Source organism: Polyodon spathula, chromosome 36 (genome assembly GCF_017654505.1).
Source record: "Polyodon spathula isolate WHYD16114869_AA chromosome 36, ASM1765450v1, whole genome shotgun sequence".
NCBI classification, from domain to species: Eukaryota; Metazoa; Chordata; class Actinopteri; order Acipenseriformes; family Polyodontidae; genus Polyodon; species Polyodon spathula.
In genome coordinates this window covers 2,911,707-2,930,609 of record NC_054569.1, presented here as the reverse complement: position 1 = coordinate 2,930,609, position 18,903 = coordinate 2,911,707, and the positions used below count along the sequence as shown (strand labels likewise).

At 44.1% G+C, this 18,903-nt stretch overlaps 1 protein-coding gene across 1 annotated transcript in view; it reads left to right on the top strand.

Moving 5' to 3' along the window:
• LOC121303956 (roundabout homolog 2-like) overlaps positions 1–18,903 on the top strand; it is a 33,468-nt gene that overhangs the window by 13,945 nt on the left and 620 nt on the right. The window contains exons 3-8 of the mRNA XM_041234858.1: positions 13,271–13,428; positions 13,589–13,709; positions 14,069–14,207; positions 14,716–14,843; positions 15,399–15,410; positions 18,752–18,876. Coding sequence (XP_041090792.1) covers positions 13,271–13,428; positions 13,589–13,709; positions 14,069–14,207; positions 14,716–14,843; positions 15,399–15,410; positions 18,752–18,876 — 683 coding nt within the window. The remainder of the gene's footprint in view (positions 1–13,270; positions 13,429–13,588; positions 13,710–14,068; positions 14,208–14,715; positions 14,844–15,398; positions 15,411–18,751; positions 18,877–18,903) is intronic.

Sequence of the window (18,903 nt, the reverse complement as noted above, 5' to 3'; positions counted from 1 at the left end):
CATGAAAAGAAGGGTGATAGCCCTGGTCTTGCTGCACAGTACTAGTTTGCATAATAAAAGATTAAGAGAAGTCTCTGGGTCTGTGCAATTAACTGAGCACATGTGTGGCAATATTTATTTGTATTCAATCAGCCAGTTAGATTCAATTAACATCCCACTGGCCGATGTGTAATTGAATCAGAATCAATATTAAATGGACTTACAATTTCCAGCAGCATTCCTCTCCAGCTACAAAAGTTAATTCAATTGTAACCTTTATCTTTTCCCTAAAAAAAGATTAGAAATGTAATTGTTATGTTGCTCTGCATCCTTATAGCAAACTGGTTGCCATGCTTTCAAGCAGAACAGACCAAATTACAAACTGGTACACAATGGGCTCTGTTCAGCTTTGGCCAGGCTGTGGAGCTCGAGTCACTCCTTAAGGGTCGTGTTAGCAGTTGGGGAAGACGTTCCTCGGGCATGGCTGTTCACTGGAGGATTACACTGACCGTTCCTCCCTAGCCTTCAGCTGCAGGGCTGAGAGCTGAAGCCCTCTTGGGCTTTCCATGCCTTCAAACTCTTCAGTGACAAAAGCTTCATCTTGTGGTCTATCTGATCCTGATGCAAGCTCGTCGTGCTCCCAATGAAGTCCCTTTCACAGCACTCTCCTCCATCCCCTCTGTTAGTGACTGATGCCCCGGCTGGCTGGCGTCCACTGCTGGGATAGGCAGAGATATCTCCTTATCTGCTCCAGTAACCTTCAGAATGCTTTGACACAGAGGGCACCCCATTGTCTGTGCTAATGGCTTTATTGAGACAGGGAGCATTGTGCAAACACAGGATAAAGAACCCACCTTATCTGAAGCAGATACAGTCACCTATAGATGGGAGGAGCCTTGGATGGGTTGGGGGGTTGGGAGGCATACAGTAAGCTATAATTTGCAGTGAAATATTCTGCAGTGCAGGGGTTGCTTCTTAGTCTAGAGAACATGTTATGTGCAATGTGCAAAACTAAGGTGCATTGACGCCCATGAGAAAAAAAAAAAAAAACGCTCTCATGTTACTTACCCGAATGGGTTTCCCTTTGATTGTGATGGGATGTTTTTTTTTTCTTCCACCTGGCGGCTGTATATTGATATAATTCCCTGTTTCTCTAACTGGGACAATTTGGGACAGGTCAGGCTTTTGAACCTGCAATGCATTCTGGTAAGTGTAGTCCTGCTTCTCTTTGGTACCTGAGACAGGTAAAACGTACCAGAATGCATTGCGATCAGTGAACACAAGGTCATGTGGTAACCCTAGCTTCAAGGGGAAAAGTCAATAAAATGGTCTGTGCTAGTGTGGAGATCCCTGTGGAGATGGCAGTGTTGAGAGGTGTTTTGCTATTACATGCCATTGGTATGTTCTGAGTGTTAGCTCAGCTTTATCAAGAGTTTAACAGGTGCACCTGGGGTCAGGTAAACACTGCTTCAGGAAGAGGTAAACACTGGGATATCTCGATTGATTGTAGCCAAAGGCACCTTATATTATGATAATGCTGGTAATGTGTATGTTGCAGAAAGTCAGTGAAGCGTAGGTGAGTGTTAAACTAAACAAAAGGTCACAGAAAGGTGACACAGATAGACACCAGACTACACTGCTTACCTCCCTGCCCCTGAGCTCAGATAACTAGGCCACACTTCATTTCATACCGGCCCCCCAGCACAATTCATCCCAGTCCCTTTTATTACATTATTTAAGACTTTCATGTAGTCAAGCAATGGTTGTCTGGAGTTCATATTTGTCTGACTTATCCCCCCTCCTCCCCAGCACCAGCCCCCTTCCAGAAAACACACAAGTCCTGCTGGTGAGGCTCCTTCTATAAACTTCTTCTCCAGCTGTCGTTTTCTGCTCCTAATTTAACCATCCATACCGGGAGGGCTACAGTGCCTATTGTTCTGATTTTGTCACGCTTTGTATCCTACGCTTCCTTACAAGTGGGGCTATATTATGGTGTTGGATTGACCTGAGAGACACACTTCTAGGCCTGAACAGCATTGCATCACTTCCTGCATACAACCCAGATCTTCACTATATAGTATCTAGGACCAGGACCATTGGTCATCTCCCCAGCACAGCATACATCACTGGGGTTTAGGAATAATTTGGTCCGTCTACCAGCACCCCAGTATTGTGTGTTTGAGTTTAGGGATAACTATGACCATCTGCCAGAAACAGAGGTTGCATTTAAGCTAGACGCACACTATCTGCCAAAAGGTCTTCATGATGTGGCAGGTCAAATGAAGATTTTCAGGGTATCCTAATCTTAGTTTGTTAATATTCTGCCTCTTGGAAATGCAGGTCAGTTTACTAAGCCTGTCTCCATGCCCTGGCGGTACAGAGGAAAGTGTCTCATTTGTTAAGAGTTTGCCCTTCGCCGTGTGAAATAACAGGCACAGTGTTTATGCCATGCGTCACATATTTTCTGTACGAGACAGACATGGCTGAAAAATGTGATGGATTTCAAACAGGGGGCCCCGGGGGGGGGAAACTCAAGACAGCCTGACCCCCCCCCCCCCACCCCGAGCAGAGGTCGTTTGGAGGTCAGCTCTCTGCCAGGGAAACAGGTGAGGCAGGGCCGACAGCTGTCTCCCCGAATTTTGGAAATGAACAGGTGAAAGGAAGATCTGACGTTGTCCCCCTTTCCTGTTCTAGACTGCGACTCGGTCGAAAAGTCTGGGGGGGGGGGGGGGGGGTTAGGGGATCTGCCCCCCCCCCCCCCCCCCCCCCCCCCCCCCCCCCCCCCCCCTACTCGCTGTGCTGAGAAACAGCTGAACGAACCCCTCTCACCCCCCCCCCCCCCCCCACAAAACAGAATGTGTGTAAGCCTACGGATTAGATGGGGGGAATGGCAGCTTAGGTAGCACAGAGTCTTTCAATAAAATAGCAAACCTGCTATTTAATGCTGGTTTATTTTCTGCAACAGAGGGTCTGCTGGATATGCATAGGTTATTTATCATCCCAAAGGTGGCAAGGAGAGTTAGGAGGGATGTGCAGTCTTTTATTAGAAAGCCGTTTTACAGCTTGTCTGTGGTTTTTGAGGTTGCCTGAATAGTTGCACTAAAAAAAATGATGTATAGAACGAAAAATATACAACACACCTGTACTAGTGTTTTATATATTTGAATGTGGTCTGCATTGTTTCTCATTATGTATTTAGAGCTGCTATATATCTGAAGATTTTGTTTAAAAAAAAAAAAAAAGGAAATATTCCGTCTGTATTTTTTTCCATAATAATGCTGTGCCTTTTGAATTACACACGTGTAACTTACTTTCCAGTAGCTGATTATTTTAAGATGTGTTTGCAAAATCAGTTGTTTAATGTGCATAAGTACCTTTTTTCCTATGCCCCTCAAAAAAAGGGTGCGCTTCAATAGTAAAAAGATACAGCATGTAATTACAAAAGTTATAATTTGCAATGGTTTTGTCTAGCGTAACAATATCTCTGTCCCCTATAGCCCTATAACCTTCTCAACCCATAGATATACAATGGACAGTAACAGCGTGGAGGATTCGGATTAAGGACTAATGCACGCGTTTGCAATCTTCACTATAGCCAAGCTACACTAATTAGATTAGTCCAGTGCTACTCCTGGCCAATTTGCTTTGCAGTAAGAAGAGGATGATGAAGAAGAAGAATACAGGCTTGCTGGTCAGCCCTTCTGTCTAGTCCCATCGTGACTGACCCTCAAGGCTAAGACGGTCTCTGTGGCTTGACCTGGCAGTAACTAATGAATTAATTAGACCTGGCTTGAAACTAATGAGATGATGGCCAGCGTTGATCCCAGTGGAGAGAAGAAGGGGGGGATTTGGTTGTGTGGGGGCAGGAAGGCAGGGGGAAGGGGCTGACTTTGTTGACAACAGGTGGTGGAAGGCTTTAAGGCAGCCCCTGGGTTAATGGCCTGTGCATCTGTGTGGCTTTTGTGTGGATAAAATTACAGAAGGACGGACACTGCACTCGGCACACAATAGCTCTCTGGTCTGACGGGTCTGAGTAATCGCATTATATTGGAGCCATTGATCTGTGCTAGTTAGACTGACAGAGCGACATTTAATAACCTTTATCTATGATCTGTCTTTCTGTCTGTCTGTTTCTCTATCTATCTATCTGTCTGTCTGCAAAGCAAGTATATGTTGTTTGCAGTAGAATGCAGCAAGAAAATTGACTGATTATTGATATGTAAAAAACTTCCAATAATTGGATGAACCCACTGTTTTCCCTAAAATTATTGCAGAGAATATGGATGGCACCATGATCAGGGTATATCAAAATGATATAACCAGTAGAACCATTTCTGCTGCCCAGAGTCAGTTTGTCAGATCTCCTGTGTGCGGGTGTTTGGATTAACCATTGCCTTTTGTCCTCTTTGGGATGGACTGGAAGACTTTAGCAGAACGTAGCAGGATTTGGAAGGATTTCTGCCCCTGTGATGGTTCGTTTTGGCAGCACACAACTATAGTGAGCCAAGCTCTGGCTGCCAGCTGCTCCCGTTCAGGTGCGGTCCGTCCTGGTTAATAGATCAGGAATGTGCAGCGCTGAAAAGCAGGAATGTGTTGCAGGATTGCTCCGTGTTTCCAGGGGTGATTGATTCCCGGCGTCACGTGGCCTGCAGGCCTGGCAAACAGGCGGGAAGGAGGGGCGTGGGGATGTGATCCAAGCCAGCCTGGCACACGTGTGCATTGACAGCCCTTCTGGGGCTGGGCTTCGCGCCAGTCTTCCACGCACACCAGAGTGTGGGCTGCTGCTGGGATCTACAAGGCCATTGATGCAGGTCTGTTTCAGACCTAGTGTTCTGTAACATGTATCCTGTGCACTGCCCTATCTTTTTAATGTGTTTCCTCTATAATTGCATCTGTGCATTCTAAAAATGTTCTGCTATCCTCTCCTGCACCCCCATACTCAGGCTGTCTGCTCTAATGCTGTTTCTAATACAGTATAAGGCTACATTGCACTTAATCTAATGAAGTCCCAAATATATTCATAACCCTTCTATCCTTTCCTCAACCCTAATTTGAAGGATCTGTGCTCTGATGATCAGACACATGGATGCTATGCTTTTTACCTATCACCAGTATCTTTTGATTATTCCTGGTTATGGTTCTCTAATGGAAACTGCCAAAACACCCCATTTATTTTCAGTCCTTCAGATAAGACATTAGACTGAGTGGGTGCTTCTTATTTGCCTTAAAAACCAGATTAACATTCAAGTGATGCAGCCAGAATTTCTAGGAGTACTGCAGTGAGCGCTGAATTATATCTGCCAATCCATAGCACTAAAAGCCTACTTGAACCAGAGTGTATTGTTTTTCTTTTAGCTTAAGGGCTTTCGAGCTGGGTCTGAAGGGGCACTCTCCAATTGTTAACTGATTGAGGGAGGTGTGATTAATCTGCAGAGATAAAGGGCTGATTTATGGTGTTTGTCTTTGACCTGGAGAATTGGAGTCACCCAAATGCTGATCCCTTCCATTGGGAAGGTAATGGATTCGGGTTGATAATTTGGGTGCTGTGAAATGCAAAGAGGGTAGGCATTTTGAGGCTTCACTGCAGTAATATTAAGCAGATTACTTTGAGTAGAACGTGACAAAGACATTAGCTTTGCAATTGCAGGCGCTCGGCTAAATGTCAAGACCATTCGCATTTACGTTCAGATTTTTTCTTCCACCCAGAATATTCCAGTGTCAAACATAGGTGACCCTCCTCAGCTTACAAAGTATGTTTACTTGCACGGATAGCAATATAAAAATAATAAGAAAAATAGCAGATCACCATGCAGCAATTGTACCGCTAAATTAACTTTTAAATACCTTTGATTTCAACATTCGAATGGCTTTTAGTCAAAATGTTTTTGATTGGTCTTGTTTAAAAGACCACACCATGTGCTGTGCCTGTCAGTGAGCAGGTATACGTAACCCGGTCCTCCCCCCTCCTAAAAGCAATACATGCAGACTATTACTAGGTCAACTAATACTCCTTTTACACAGACAATTGGCCCATTAGCTCTTAAAGTACTCGGCCACACGCACAGGATTAGACAGGCTCAGTAATGGGTTTATTGCTGCTATGCTCTGAATACAAAAGAACAATAGCAAGGGCTGAAGGCCTCCCAAAGGCTGGCCAGGAATATTGCAGGTTTTCCTGTGCTGCATTGATTTGTGTTGTTGGAGCGTCTGTCCCACTGAGGTGCGTGAAGGTCTACAGTTTTTGCAGGTACAGGGGGTCACCAGAATTTAAACAATTTAAATTTAAAACACTCTAGTAAGTCCTATAGACAACAAACATTGTTAGCTGGATATATTCAGCAAAGACATAATCAAGTTTGATAACGTGACGATTGCTTCTGTGCATCAGTCATCTTAACTATAACTCCAAGCAACCACTGGGTAACTGGTAAACAGCAGGAGTGTAAAACTGGATCACAGATTGTTTTTTTTTCTGTTTAAATGGTTTATAGCATCAAATGCAAATTTCACTGACTTCTTGAAACTGTCTCCAGTGTAGCCAATTACAAAAAAAGGGCTCTGCCCAGCTTTACCATGTGTTAGCTTTTGGCAGATACATAACAGAACCATGTGGATAGTAATTTTGAGTGTCTCCAGCATAGTCTACAAACTGCTTGAAGGAGCTGGTTGATACCTATCTCCGTCCTGGTTGCTAGACCAACCCAGCATGGCTAACAGCATGCCCTGGCATACTCCTTGCGGGAGGAAATTAATTATTTACACAGGTGGGGCGCTGGGTGCTGGGAAGGTGGAGAGATTAACCTCACACGCAGGGACGCACCTTCTGTGGACGTCTTAATGAGGACGTCTGGATGATTATTTTTGATAGATGCATTGCATAGATTTGCAGTCAAGATAAATAGGTACAGACTGAAACTGCCACAAAGGCTGTTTCTTCCAAATTATAAACCACGCTTCCAACACAGCTGCTAGGTTGCTGGGTTTGGTCCCACTTGGAAAGACCGAAGATGGATTTTAAACTGTTTGGTTTAAGCTCCAAAGCTCCAGGGCTAGGAGATATGGGCTTGATTTTAAGCAGGGTTAGGGTTTGGGTAGCCACAGGCTGGGTTTTGAAAATGGGGGTGATTCAAGAGTTCAAGCAAGCCCCTTAGGCTCGGAGATCCGAGTCTAGTTTTTGAAAATCCCACTCCTTCATCAGCTTACGAGCTCCAGCTAGCTTGCTGCACATGCGGCTCAGCGGCGCACAGCAAGGCGTAATTTATAGGCTTCAATTTGCAAGCCTGCCATGTTGGGGGGTTTTTGAACTGTCAAGGATGGCCGTGTTTGGGGTTTTATGGGCAGTTTAAAGCATAGCAGAGCGGTGAGGTAACTTATCAGATGGCTCTTTGACAGCTTGTCTCCCGAGTCATGCAGGACTCCTGTTTCTCCTTTTAGGGAACAGCTGGAAACTTGGGAACGAGCGTTTTGAAGTTGAATTTTAATCTCCTCTGCCTGACAAGTGTAGCATTGTCAAGTGTGGGGGGACCTGAGGTTGAAGCTTCAGGTGCTAGGCTTTGAAGAGGCCAACTCTGTCTGCATTCACTTCAGCTTTGGGTTACCGGCAGTGGTACAGAGCAGTGGAAGGTTTGGTCTAGTCTGAAGACACACAGTCAATGTTTGATTTAGCTTTTTTTTAACAGCTGCTTTTGTGTGCATGTTGTTAGGTATAAATCAAGGTCGTCTCAGTAGGCAAGCAAACAATGTTAACAATTTCACACCCTCACTGACATGTATACACTACACAGATACATCTGTACTACAATCCCACAGTGTACATGCACACAGGATTAAAAATAGGTACCACTGTGACAGTCTTTGTTCTTTTTTTCTTTTTACCTCCCAAGGGTTGTCTGTCCAGAAATTACAAAAGCATTTTATAAATAAAAAAAAATGTACAAAAAAACCTAGATACCGTCTCCAATCAAGTCACTTCTGAACTGAATGTGCCAGGCATACCTTTATAAAAGAAAAAACACAGCAAAGATGTGTACAGACACAGACCCAGACACGCACGCATGCACACACACACACAAACAAACATGCGCACACACACACACACACACACACACACACACACACACACACACACACACACACAAAAAAACACACACATACGCGCACACACACACACGCACAAACAAACATAGGCATACACACACAAACACATACGCACACACACACACACACACACCAACACACAAAAAAACACACATACGCACACACGCACACACGCAGAGAGAAACACATCCATCCAGTTTGGGGACCCACTGCTTATTTCCCACTGAAACCCCTGAGGCAATCCTTGGCCAGCCTGCACAGACGAGCCCCCTGCTTCCTGCAGCAGCACAGGCCTCATTATTCAACCAGCCCTTTCTTTGATCCTGTTTTCACGGGGCGGGGGGTGTTAGAAAACAATGCGGGGGAGTTCAGAAAGGGACAGATGTCCAGGGAACACGTGTCTCATAGCCCCCCTCTTCCCAAACCTGAGGGGGGTCCCTGCTCAGGAGGCACAGTCCTGTGTGACAGCTGTGCTCAGTAATACAAGGACAGCTCTAAACAGGACCAGGTTGGGTTTATATAAGTACTAATAGTGTCCCATTATTAGGCGAAACTAGAGAATACCAGCCCCAGGTAATTTCAACCTGAACAAACTACTTTGTTCCCCTGCGAAACACCTGTGTAATATTCTCGAACGTGTCAAACATCATAGGGTACACATGAAAATGTAATACGGGGAACTGTGCTGTTACGATACACAATGGTGCATAATGAGAACCCGAACGCTGAAGGCTTTGATACCCCCGATGGTACTGTTTGAACAGTAAAGGATACAAACTCTGTTATAAAAAATTAAAATGCTTCAGCTCCAATGCGGGCTGAGGAGAGAATATGCAAGTCAAAAATATACATAAGGCGGCATTTTCTTGGTCTTGGTCGGATGAGGATTATTTGCTTGTGGAAAGCTGACAAATGCGTGATCATAGCGTCCCAGATTGAATCGCTGCTCCTGCTGATATTGAGTTACAGTATCCCTTCGTTTGTATTCTGAAACGGTACGCTGGGTAGCTGGAATACAGATTCCACGAATGTAAATAGGAGTATTCAAAGCGAGGAGTCTAGAATAATAGCATTCCTAATAAGGCTGGTCGTCTATGTGTTATTGTAAGTAATTGCTCAGAGTCCTAACGGAATAGTTATGTATGTTAACACTGCGTCTGCCAGTCTCAGCGTGCAAGACCTTTGCTCAGAACCGCGTCTGTAGCATATGTTTACTTTATGTTAAATACTAAGTGTTGGCACAGTGCTGTGAATTAAAAAAAAAAAGACTATTCCAGCCTGAAATGGATTCATTAAAAAAAAAATCTCCAAAAGCAGTCGGATGTCTTGGAAGTAACTTTTATGAAGCATATCGGCTGGAAAAAAATGTATTGACAAATGTTTACCGCCTTTATTATTTTTATCTTGCTGCCTCTTTCGCTATTTTTGTATACATGGCAATGTGGAGAGTGATGTGTCGTAGAGTACAGGTCCCTTTGGTGTGACTGTCAATGGGATTGTATTGCCCTGCTGGAATGTCACAGATTGGCATGGGGAAGATGGTCCGGGTTAGTTAATCCAGTGAAAGTGGAACGTGCCCGTTTGGCCCTCCAGGGGGAGTGGGAGTGATCCTGCCCAACCCCCATTACATTACAGGCTATTGATTATTGATTGGGCTGGGAGGAGACTATCCACTCCCACTGCCTGTGTGCCAGCCTGTCCGTACACCTGGGGATCTTACAATTGAGATGGATATATGAAGATGGATGTGTGAGTTGAATGAAGGATAGAATTGCAGCGTCTCAGAATAGCTACTGCATATGAAAATGATCAGTCATAGAGACAGATGTAGTACACAGAGGTATTGTGTCGGACACAAGCCGGTGTTTAGTCAGTTGTTCATTTTTGGCCTACAGTTGCTAGATGTGAGTAAAACTAAACAGCTATTGTAGAGAAAATGATATGTCTGTTTAACTGAATTCTGAAGGTTCAAGCAAACGGTAGCAAATTCAGATTTTTTTATTTTTTTTAAATAGACAAAAAAATATCATTATTAAACAGCCATTGTTTATTGCATCTGAGGTGTGTTCCTGTATAATGCAATTCTCCAGATATTTACACATGGTGTGACATACAGTATGTATAAACAGGTGTTACACAAATATAAATAGATGCACAGGACAGGCGTGGTAACAGATGAACAGATTTACAAGATAGAGGGAGACTGTACTCGGAAGAGACAGCTAGATAGATGTTTTAGCTGATTGTTTACTCTGTAAAAGGCCCTGCTAAAATATTAACGTGGTATTAGATGAGAAATTGATTTATTTATTTTTTGGGGGTGGGTGCCAAGGGATTCGTTAGAGAGCCCACCGTAGCTCCAATGGGGTGCGAGGACTGCCTTAATTGAAGTGGATTGGTGGTCTGCTGGGGATTACACAGGCTTTTTTGTAGTCAGCACAAGGGGTCCCTGGGGACAACAGCTCAGGGTCAGAGGGCATAGGCTTAATGTGCCAATCGCCTCAAGGTTTTGTGGGTAATTGCCGGGCCTAGTCAAGCTCCCTTTGCCTAATGCATTTTCAGTTCCAGCGGTGATTAGGGGTTTGGGGGTTTTGGACCCAACATGTGGACCTTGTATCGACAATGACAGGTGAACAGAGGCTTTCTGTAACCTTTTGGCACCAACATGCTTGAGTTGATTGTTTTTTTTTTCTGGTGTTATTGGTGCTGTACCTATACAGGCACTTCATTCTTTATTATTTTTACCAGCGGTGGCAGTTTCCTCCAGGAGTGTGGCTTAGAGGTTAGGGCTGAGGGACTGTGGGGCAGGGGGCAGGCAGTCTATCCTAATGGCTGGAGGTGAGGGTCTGGGAGACCTGGTTGACAAGAAGAAAATAATGTTCTAATGAGGATAAAGAGCTGATAAAGTCTTTTGAATAAGAATCCAAATTCATTTGTGCCTAATAGAGGCAAATTGACGTAAACAACTTAAGGAAATGAAATTCTTTACAGTATTGATTTTGGATATTGTTAATAAACGGTTCATAATAAATGAGAAAGTAATGAATTAGGGCTGTTACAATTACTGAGGAGGAGTATAAATTAGATGTAATTGAATTCCCATGCCCTGCCCAGTTTCATAAAATCAGCAAAGAAGAAAGAAATAATGAAACGAGTGTGTTTCTTACTTCAACCCTTTTGCAAAGTAGACATTATTTTAGACATGCTCGAGTCAAACCATCCAAAGATAAAAGCAGGAGGTTGAAATGCTAAGATATACCCCTCTCCTCAACCTCATCTGGGACCCTCACTAAAATAGCATCCCGTTGACAAGCAACCGTTAAAAATTAAACAGATTTTCCTGACCCACTGCGTTATTAAAGGGTCGCTTTGTCGCTTGGCTTTCCTTTCATTAGAGGACAGGGCCACATTAATCAGTCTGGGCGGTCCCTTCGTGCTGCCGTGACATTGTGGTGACATTAGCTCTGTAATTCACTCTAATGAACCAACCCCCTGACTCTCTTTCATTGCTGTGTAGCAGACTGTCATCGATAGCTGCTTTCCACAGCATTCTACTCACAACTCCTGCTCAGCAGACAACCCCCGTATACTAATAAAGACTCTACCTGCAGCCAAGCTGAGATTGCAGGGGATCGTGGGTAATTTAGACATCTACAGTGAGCACAAACTTCGGAGGAGAAGAGCAGTTTTATGCACATACCCTTAGACAATTACCATCCAGAACCATCCTCTTCATACATATACTACTTCTTGGAAAAATTTAAATTGTCTGTTTTTCATTACACACATATTTAATATTTGATTATTTGGAACCAATTTATTTGGCATGAGATTGTTATCTCATAATGTTTTCATAGCCTGAGACACTTTTTATTAGCATAAGCTGAAACTTAATATTAAGTATTTATCACAGTCATATCAGTAATTTACAGCATTTTAAAGTTTGCATGGCCAGAACCTTTCTTGGGTATTTTTTTTTTTTGCTTGAAGCTTCTATAATATTCATACTAAAGTAAAAAACTGACAGGAATGGGGAAACAGCGATAACAAAGCCGAACAATTTGAAAGATAGAGAGGAATACAGATTAAGGTCATAGAAATTCAGCTGCTGTAGATCTGATAAATCGCAAAATAAAAATTGAATTTAGATGGATTACGGTTGATAGAATCAGCCCTGAAGAAATGTGGTGAATGAAATGTGACTCAGAGAGTGAGAGAGAGAGGGCAAGCGTCAGACAGGTCTGAGTTTTCTGTGTGCATGTTAGACAGAAGGGGTTGGGTTGGTTGTCAATCATTCATCAGATTTGTGTCAGACTGGAAGGTGTTAATTATTTAAGTCCTGGCAACAAAATATGTGAAAGGGAACTAATTGAGACCAGAAGGAAGACGGAGGTCTTCGAAGCAACCTATCCCTGACTCTCACTCTGAAATTGTTGGAGGAACGTGTTCCTTCCAATTCCATCGGGGAGCTCTGAGCATTGCAAATGAACCAGTTCTGCACAGTGCTAGTTCTGTCTTCCACCTCAAAAGCCAAATCAAAGGGGTTTCAATGGGCTTCCTCTACCAGGAGTGTCTCCTCTCCAGGGGCAGAGCAACTTAGTTTGACCTGACCTGGGGCGTATAACGCTGGAGGTGATCTTAGCTGCAGCAGGAGAGCTGTGGGAATAGCTCTGCTCCTGAGTTTCTGCAGGGCTCCTGCCAAAGAATCCCAAACAGCCGATTGCTTCAATCAGTGGCTCTAGAACAAAGTGATGCAGCCTCGCTCCATTCTCTACTCCTGGTTATTTCCATCCCTGTTATTCCAGGCGGACTCAGGGAGGAGAAATCTGTAAACTGAAGAAACAAAATAACAGCCTGGAGGAAAATTTGAAAACTAATGAAAACTCTTTCCAAGACACACAACACAGTTGCTACACACACACACACACACACACACACACACACACACACACAAATACATTACACAAGTTTTATAGGGTTATTGGATTAATTTAGTACTTTAGGACCTGATCAGAGGCTTATTGGTTCAATGTATTGATTGATGCTACGGTTGAAGCAGAGACCTGGACAAGTTTGTTTATCCAATGCCCAAGTCAAGACAGCAAAAGAGACGTTCTGAATATAGTGCTGGCAGTACAGATGGTGGATTATTTGGTCTCCCCTCTATCTCCTCTTGTCCTCTCTGTCTCTCCAGTTCTCCGGGATGATTTTCGACAGGCCCCCAGCGACGTTGTGGTGGCGGCAGGAGAGCCAGCGGTCATGGAGTGCCTTCCTCCGAGGGGCCACCCAGAGCCAACCATCTCCTGGAAAAAAAACAACGTCAAAGTCACTGACAAGGAGGAGCGAATCACGGTGAGCTAATTAAAAAAAATTAGCTCATCTCAGCTTTCTTAGATCTCCGTCTGGATCTCTCTATATACGCTCTTTCGCCAGAGAAATCTTTGGTCACTCTAAAAATTGTAAACAATGTAAAAAGCAGTACTGATTGATCTGTGTCTCGTGTGGTTTTCAGATCCGCGGTGGGAAGCTGATGATCTCAAACACACGGAAGAGCGACGCTGGGATGTACGTGTGCGTGGGCACCAACATGGTGGGGGAGAGAGATAGCGACCCTGCAGAGCTGGTGGTGTTCGGTGGGTATCAGGACAGCATTTAACTGCTTCATCAACGCAAAGCACAGGCCTGCTCCAAGGGTATCTGAATTTGAGTTATTTAGCTGGATAAAAAATCCAAATAACATATTTACGGAAACCCTGAACTGCACGGAGAAAAAAAATCTCGTACGTACGAGATAATCCCCTTCGTTTTTTTTCCCACCGGGCTTCCGTACATATTAAACACACAGCAGAACATTGTTTTATTTAAGCATCAATACAAAATACTGTCTGCAGCAGACATTACCCCTAATCAATTGACAAACACTTAATTATTACTACATGCTGTAGCTGTAGCGCCTGTTTCTGGATATGTTGCTCTCTTGCGCCCCCTGCAGAGCGGCCAGTGTTTGTGCGGCGCCCGGTGAACCAGGTGGTCTTGTCGGACGAGACGGTGGAGTTCATGTGCGAGGTTCAGGGGGACCCCACACCCACGGCACGCTGGCGTAAGGAGGAGGGGGAGCTGCCGAGGGGGAGGTGAGACACACGACTAGGGAGGAGGAGAAGGCTGGCTGCTTAGCAGAGGCTGCCAGCACTGCTTAGTGGAAATTTACTGTGTGCATGCTGTGTTGTTTACTTCACCAGTTGGTTTGCGATGCAGCGGGAATGTCCTTGTGGAGGACACTGCTTGCCTTCCCCGCTGCGGCCTGGTTTGAATCCAGACGGGACTAAAGCAGCCTCGTCCGAGCACTGACCATGGGGGAATATCACAGCTGTAAAGCAAATAGCATTTCACAGCTGCTTCATGTATAGCCACATGCTTATGTTGAAACCTGGGGTGCACTTCTTGAAGCGGTATACACTGTTACATAATCTTACAGCACGCTGTCGGCGTAGAACTGGAAGTCGCTTTCTTCAGGATGTTAAGGATTGCATAATACTCAAGTGGTTTCCATTCAAAATGATTGAACTGGGTTTAATTTAAGCAAAGCAGCACTAGCAGTTCTAGCACGTTCCTTAACCTTGCTTTTGTCGCGCTTTTAAGGTTTGAAATTCGGAGCGACAACAGGTTGCAGATAACCCAAGTGCATGCGGAGGATGAGGGCACATACACCTGCCTGGCAGAGAACAGCGTGGGCAAAGCAGAGGTGTCAGGCACCCTACAAGTGCATGGTAAGACACAGGCATAGTGCCTGCATTACTTAGGGCAGGGGTGCACAAGTCCCATCCTTGACGGCCTTCATGTTTTAAAGGTGTAATTAAATAATTAAGTGATTAAGTCAGGGGGTTAAATTGGTTTGATTAATGTGATTGAAGTAATTTTGGGTTTAGGTGGAACAAAGAGAACAGCAGGAGGGCTCAAGAGCCCAAGGGCCTGGAATTATCCACTCCTGATTTAGGGAATAGGGCCATTCCTTGAAAATGGCACGTTTGTTACAGCGATAAATCGTTGTCTTGGGCTTGCCGGCGGTCTGATATTTACGACTTATCCCATGTAACAAACAGTGGTCTAGTCCAGACAAAACATTACTTACAACACATTCATTCTTTTATATTAGTTCATTGAATATGTTTCAGTTTTTTAAAGTTTTTTTCTTTGTTAATATTCCAAACATCTGTTTCGTTTGTCATAGTCCATGTTGGCACATCAGCACAACTTTTTTTCAATGCTTTGCTTTTCAAATCAAACCCATCTCACATTTTCTCTTCATTTTCTCTCCATTCCAGTGGGCTCATTCCGTAAGTACCCATTCCATCTCATCTGTGTACTGGTGCATGCTGGGGATACTGGTGGAATTTCTATAAGGTCAAGCCATTGTGGTCGCTAACGGGAGGGAGGCCATATTTATTGCACGGCAACAAATATTTCTCTGTCCCAGAGCCCTTCTGGAGACCAGAGCCCCAGCAGTATAACCCTTATTGAAATTCTACATTCACACTAGCCCCAGAAGTCATCGATCCTACCCCATTAGCAACCACAACAGACCGGCATTATATCCGTGCATGTCAGAATGCATTCTTTATGTTGAAAGATTAAAGGTTGTATTCATAAAATATTAGCATGCTGGGATTCTTCGCGGACCGCTCTGTAATCATTAACTAATGCTCTTTCAGGCTTTATGAACCTTGTTTTGCAAGTTCATAGTGGGGTGACTAACTAAAGACACAGCTCAGCTATTTCGTGTACAAAGAAGTTGTCTCAAAACCCAAAGGCTATATTGACTCTTTCCAGAATTCAGTTCAGCGTTTAGTGGGGATCGCTCCATTACATTTAAATGGTTATTTAGGACCCATATAAAGAGCAAGGAGCGTGAAAATAAGACATGTGTTTTTTACTTCAAACGGATATGTAATCAATGCAAAGCAACAGTGGGTTTTATGTAGGACACCAGGAGTCCAAAGTGCCCAAATAAATTAAGAGCTGAATTCCACTCAAGCGGTTTTTTAAATAAGGCGCTGTGTCTTTTAAAAAGGGTGATATCATAGGCCTCCTGATGTGTTTTCCTCCCATTTGTGTGTAACTGGGGTTTTGGTTTATTTATTTCCCTCAATCTTTATAAACTGATTTGAAGCTGCCTTGTCAGCCGTTGGGCTCTATATTTAGATTCGGTTGGAAGGCTAATGTCTCATTGAGACAATGATTTGGCCTGGTTCAGGGAGAGTTGCGGGGGATTGGTTTTCCTTTAAAGCTGGGGATAAACATACAGCACATAATGAATAGCTGCAATGGGCTGAAATAAAGTGCAGCGGATTGGTACAGATACAATGCAGCTGAACTGTTACTGCTGTGTGCAGTATCTGCTCATTTATTTCACACGTGTTTTTTTTTTTTGTACTGGTAATGTAATTCAATAAAACAAACACCACGCCTAACTATGTTTTTACCATGTGTACCTTGATTCTAAAGTGCTTTCCCATGCTTTATGGTGCTTCTCAGAATCGGTAATATCTGTGTGGGACCTAGACTGGTTAATATTGTGTTTGTCTGCTGTGAGGAATTTAGGGCAGCAAGAATCGGGTGTATACGAGAACAATTCCAAAATATGGCTGGATCATTTAACCTGTGTGCAAAGCATGTGGTCGTAATGCCCAAGAGCAGAGTGCTGCACATCTGCTACACTGTATGATCTCCACTATCCCAGCGTGCCTCATTACAAACCCTCTGCCTAGCAACCGCAGCGAGGTTCTGCGATCAAGCAGATTCGGGTTTAATCGCTGTTTTTTTTATTTTTTTCTGGCAAGGGGGATTGTGGGGTCATTGGCACAGTGAATTCAATTTCAGGATTATCCGTCACATTTTGTATAAAGGGTTTTCTACCGCCTGTCTTTGTGAGGTACCTTATACAACTGAGAGAAACAGTAGTCCCGGACTAGTGTATGAAGCCTGTTTCCCTTGTCCTTCAAGCACACATTATACATTCAGTATCCATTTTGTAGTGTCCATTGTGTTTATAGTGAATCTCCCCACATAGGATTGCATTGAAATACATGATCGCTGTCCACTATTGCATGTACAGATAAACAGAAATTATCTGACGAACGATTCAACTATATTACCAGTCCGGTATTGCATGGGCTGTGCAGGGAATGTGAAAGAATCTATTACTGCATTGACCCCGGGCAGACAGGAGAGGGGGATTAGTGTGGAGAGGTCACTGGAGCAGAGAGGTCACTTTATGGAGAGCAGAACTCCTACAGCGCAGACCCCAAGGTGGGGGTGTGAGTGACCTCTGGCCATCGGCTCTGCAGTGGCTCACTCCTTTATGAGATGTGTAATATGTTTTAATGTGCTCACCGGTGTGCTTCCAAACCTGCCAGCCGAGCAGCAGGGCTGCGTTAATAACATGTAGCCCTCTGGAAGTAATACAGCACTGGGAGTGATGGTTTTGATATTCTGTTCATAAAGTCTAGTCTTTTTAAATCTATATTTCAAAGATTCAATTTTAAGAGATCCACATCAGCAGGGTTTAGAGGGATCAATAGCTGTGTTCAATAGTGTACTGTAACTGTAGTCTATATATATTGAAGAACGCACACAATAGCGATGTATTGAACGAATAAATCAATCCATGAGTTTTTTGTTTACTAAAGCTCAATTTGTGAATTATGGTATATTAAATATAGCTAGATATCATCCTCTAGGGCAGAAACAGAAACGCTGTAGATTATGCAGTTGATTATCTTCTTAGTATTTTCATTTTCATGTGGGTGTGTGCGTGCGTGACCTGTGTGTCTTTCGATGTGTTCTTAATGGAGTGAAAGGGAGAGGAGGAGCAGGTACAGGGGCAGAGGAGGCGAGTTTGCAGTTAGAGGTTAAAGGTGATGGAATTATGCATTCAGGTCGCCACGAAATGGACAATTGCTCACAAGCTGATCAATAGCAATCAGGTGGCTCGGGAGACAGGGGTGAGGGGGCAGCAACTCAGACAAGGATAGCAACCTCTTCCCCTTCTCTCGCACACCATCACCACCACCATGGGTATGGAGGGGGGTGCAGCCTCTCTGACTGTATCTGGAAGTGCTCTACATGGCAGATCTTTGTGTTCTGACCTATAACGATGCCTCCGGGAGGCAGCAGGGGAGATAAGGCCTGAAGATTAACATCTGCAAACCCGCACCATTGATCATCTTCTTGAAAAGGGCAGGGTGCAGCGCCTTCGCTAACAAGGGCGATTTCAAAATCCCACCGCTTCCCTCTGTTCTGATCTGATAAACTAGGGAGTATACGCTCACAGCAGCCCACAGGTTAGTGTGCATTAATACAGACACTCAAGTTTATGACAGCTCCACAAGGCGTTGCCTGGATACCCATGATAGATGGGTTTAGTTTTTTTTAACAAGGGAACGGCAAGATTTTTATTTTTACTACAAAGAATTGCTATTTGCACAGTTATTTTCCCATAAAAATTTAAATTCTGAAGTACACGAATCGTCTGAGCTGTGTATTTTTGGTAACTTTGTTAGGCCTCTTTTCCTTTGTGATTTAGAGCAAAAAGTTTTGAGAATGCTTTGGGCGCCAGTGACTAGCCTGCCCCCTTTACTGGTCTAGCCCTGACTAACAGGGTCCCCTTCTCTCGCAGTCCCTCCCCAGATTGTGATTCGCCCGCGGGACCAAATCGTGGCTCAAGGACGGACCGTCACATTCCTCTGCGGCACCAAGGGGAACCCCCCTCCCGCTGTGTTCTGGCAAAAAGAGGGGAGCCAGGTAAGGGTTAGGGGTTGTAGATTGCCC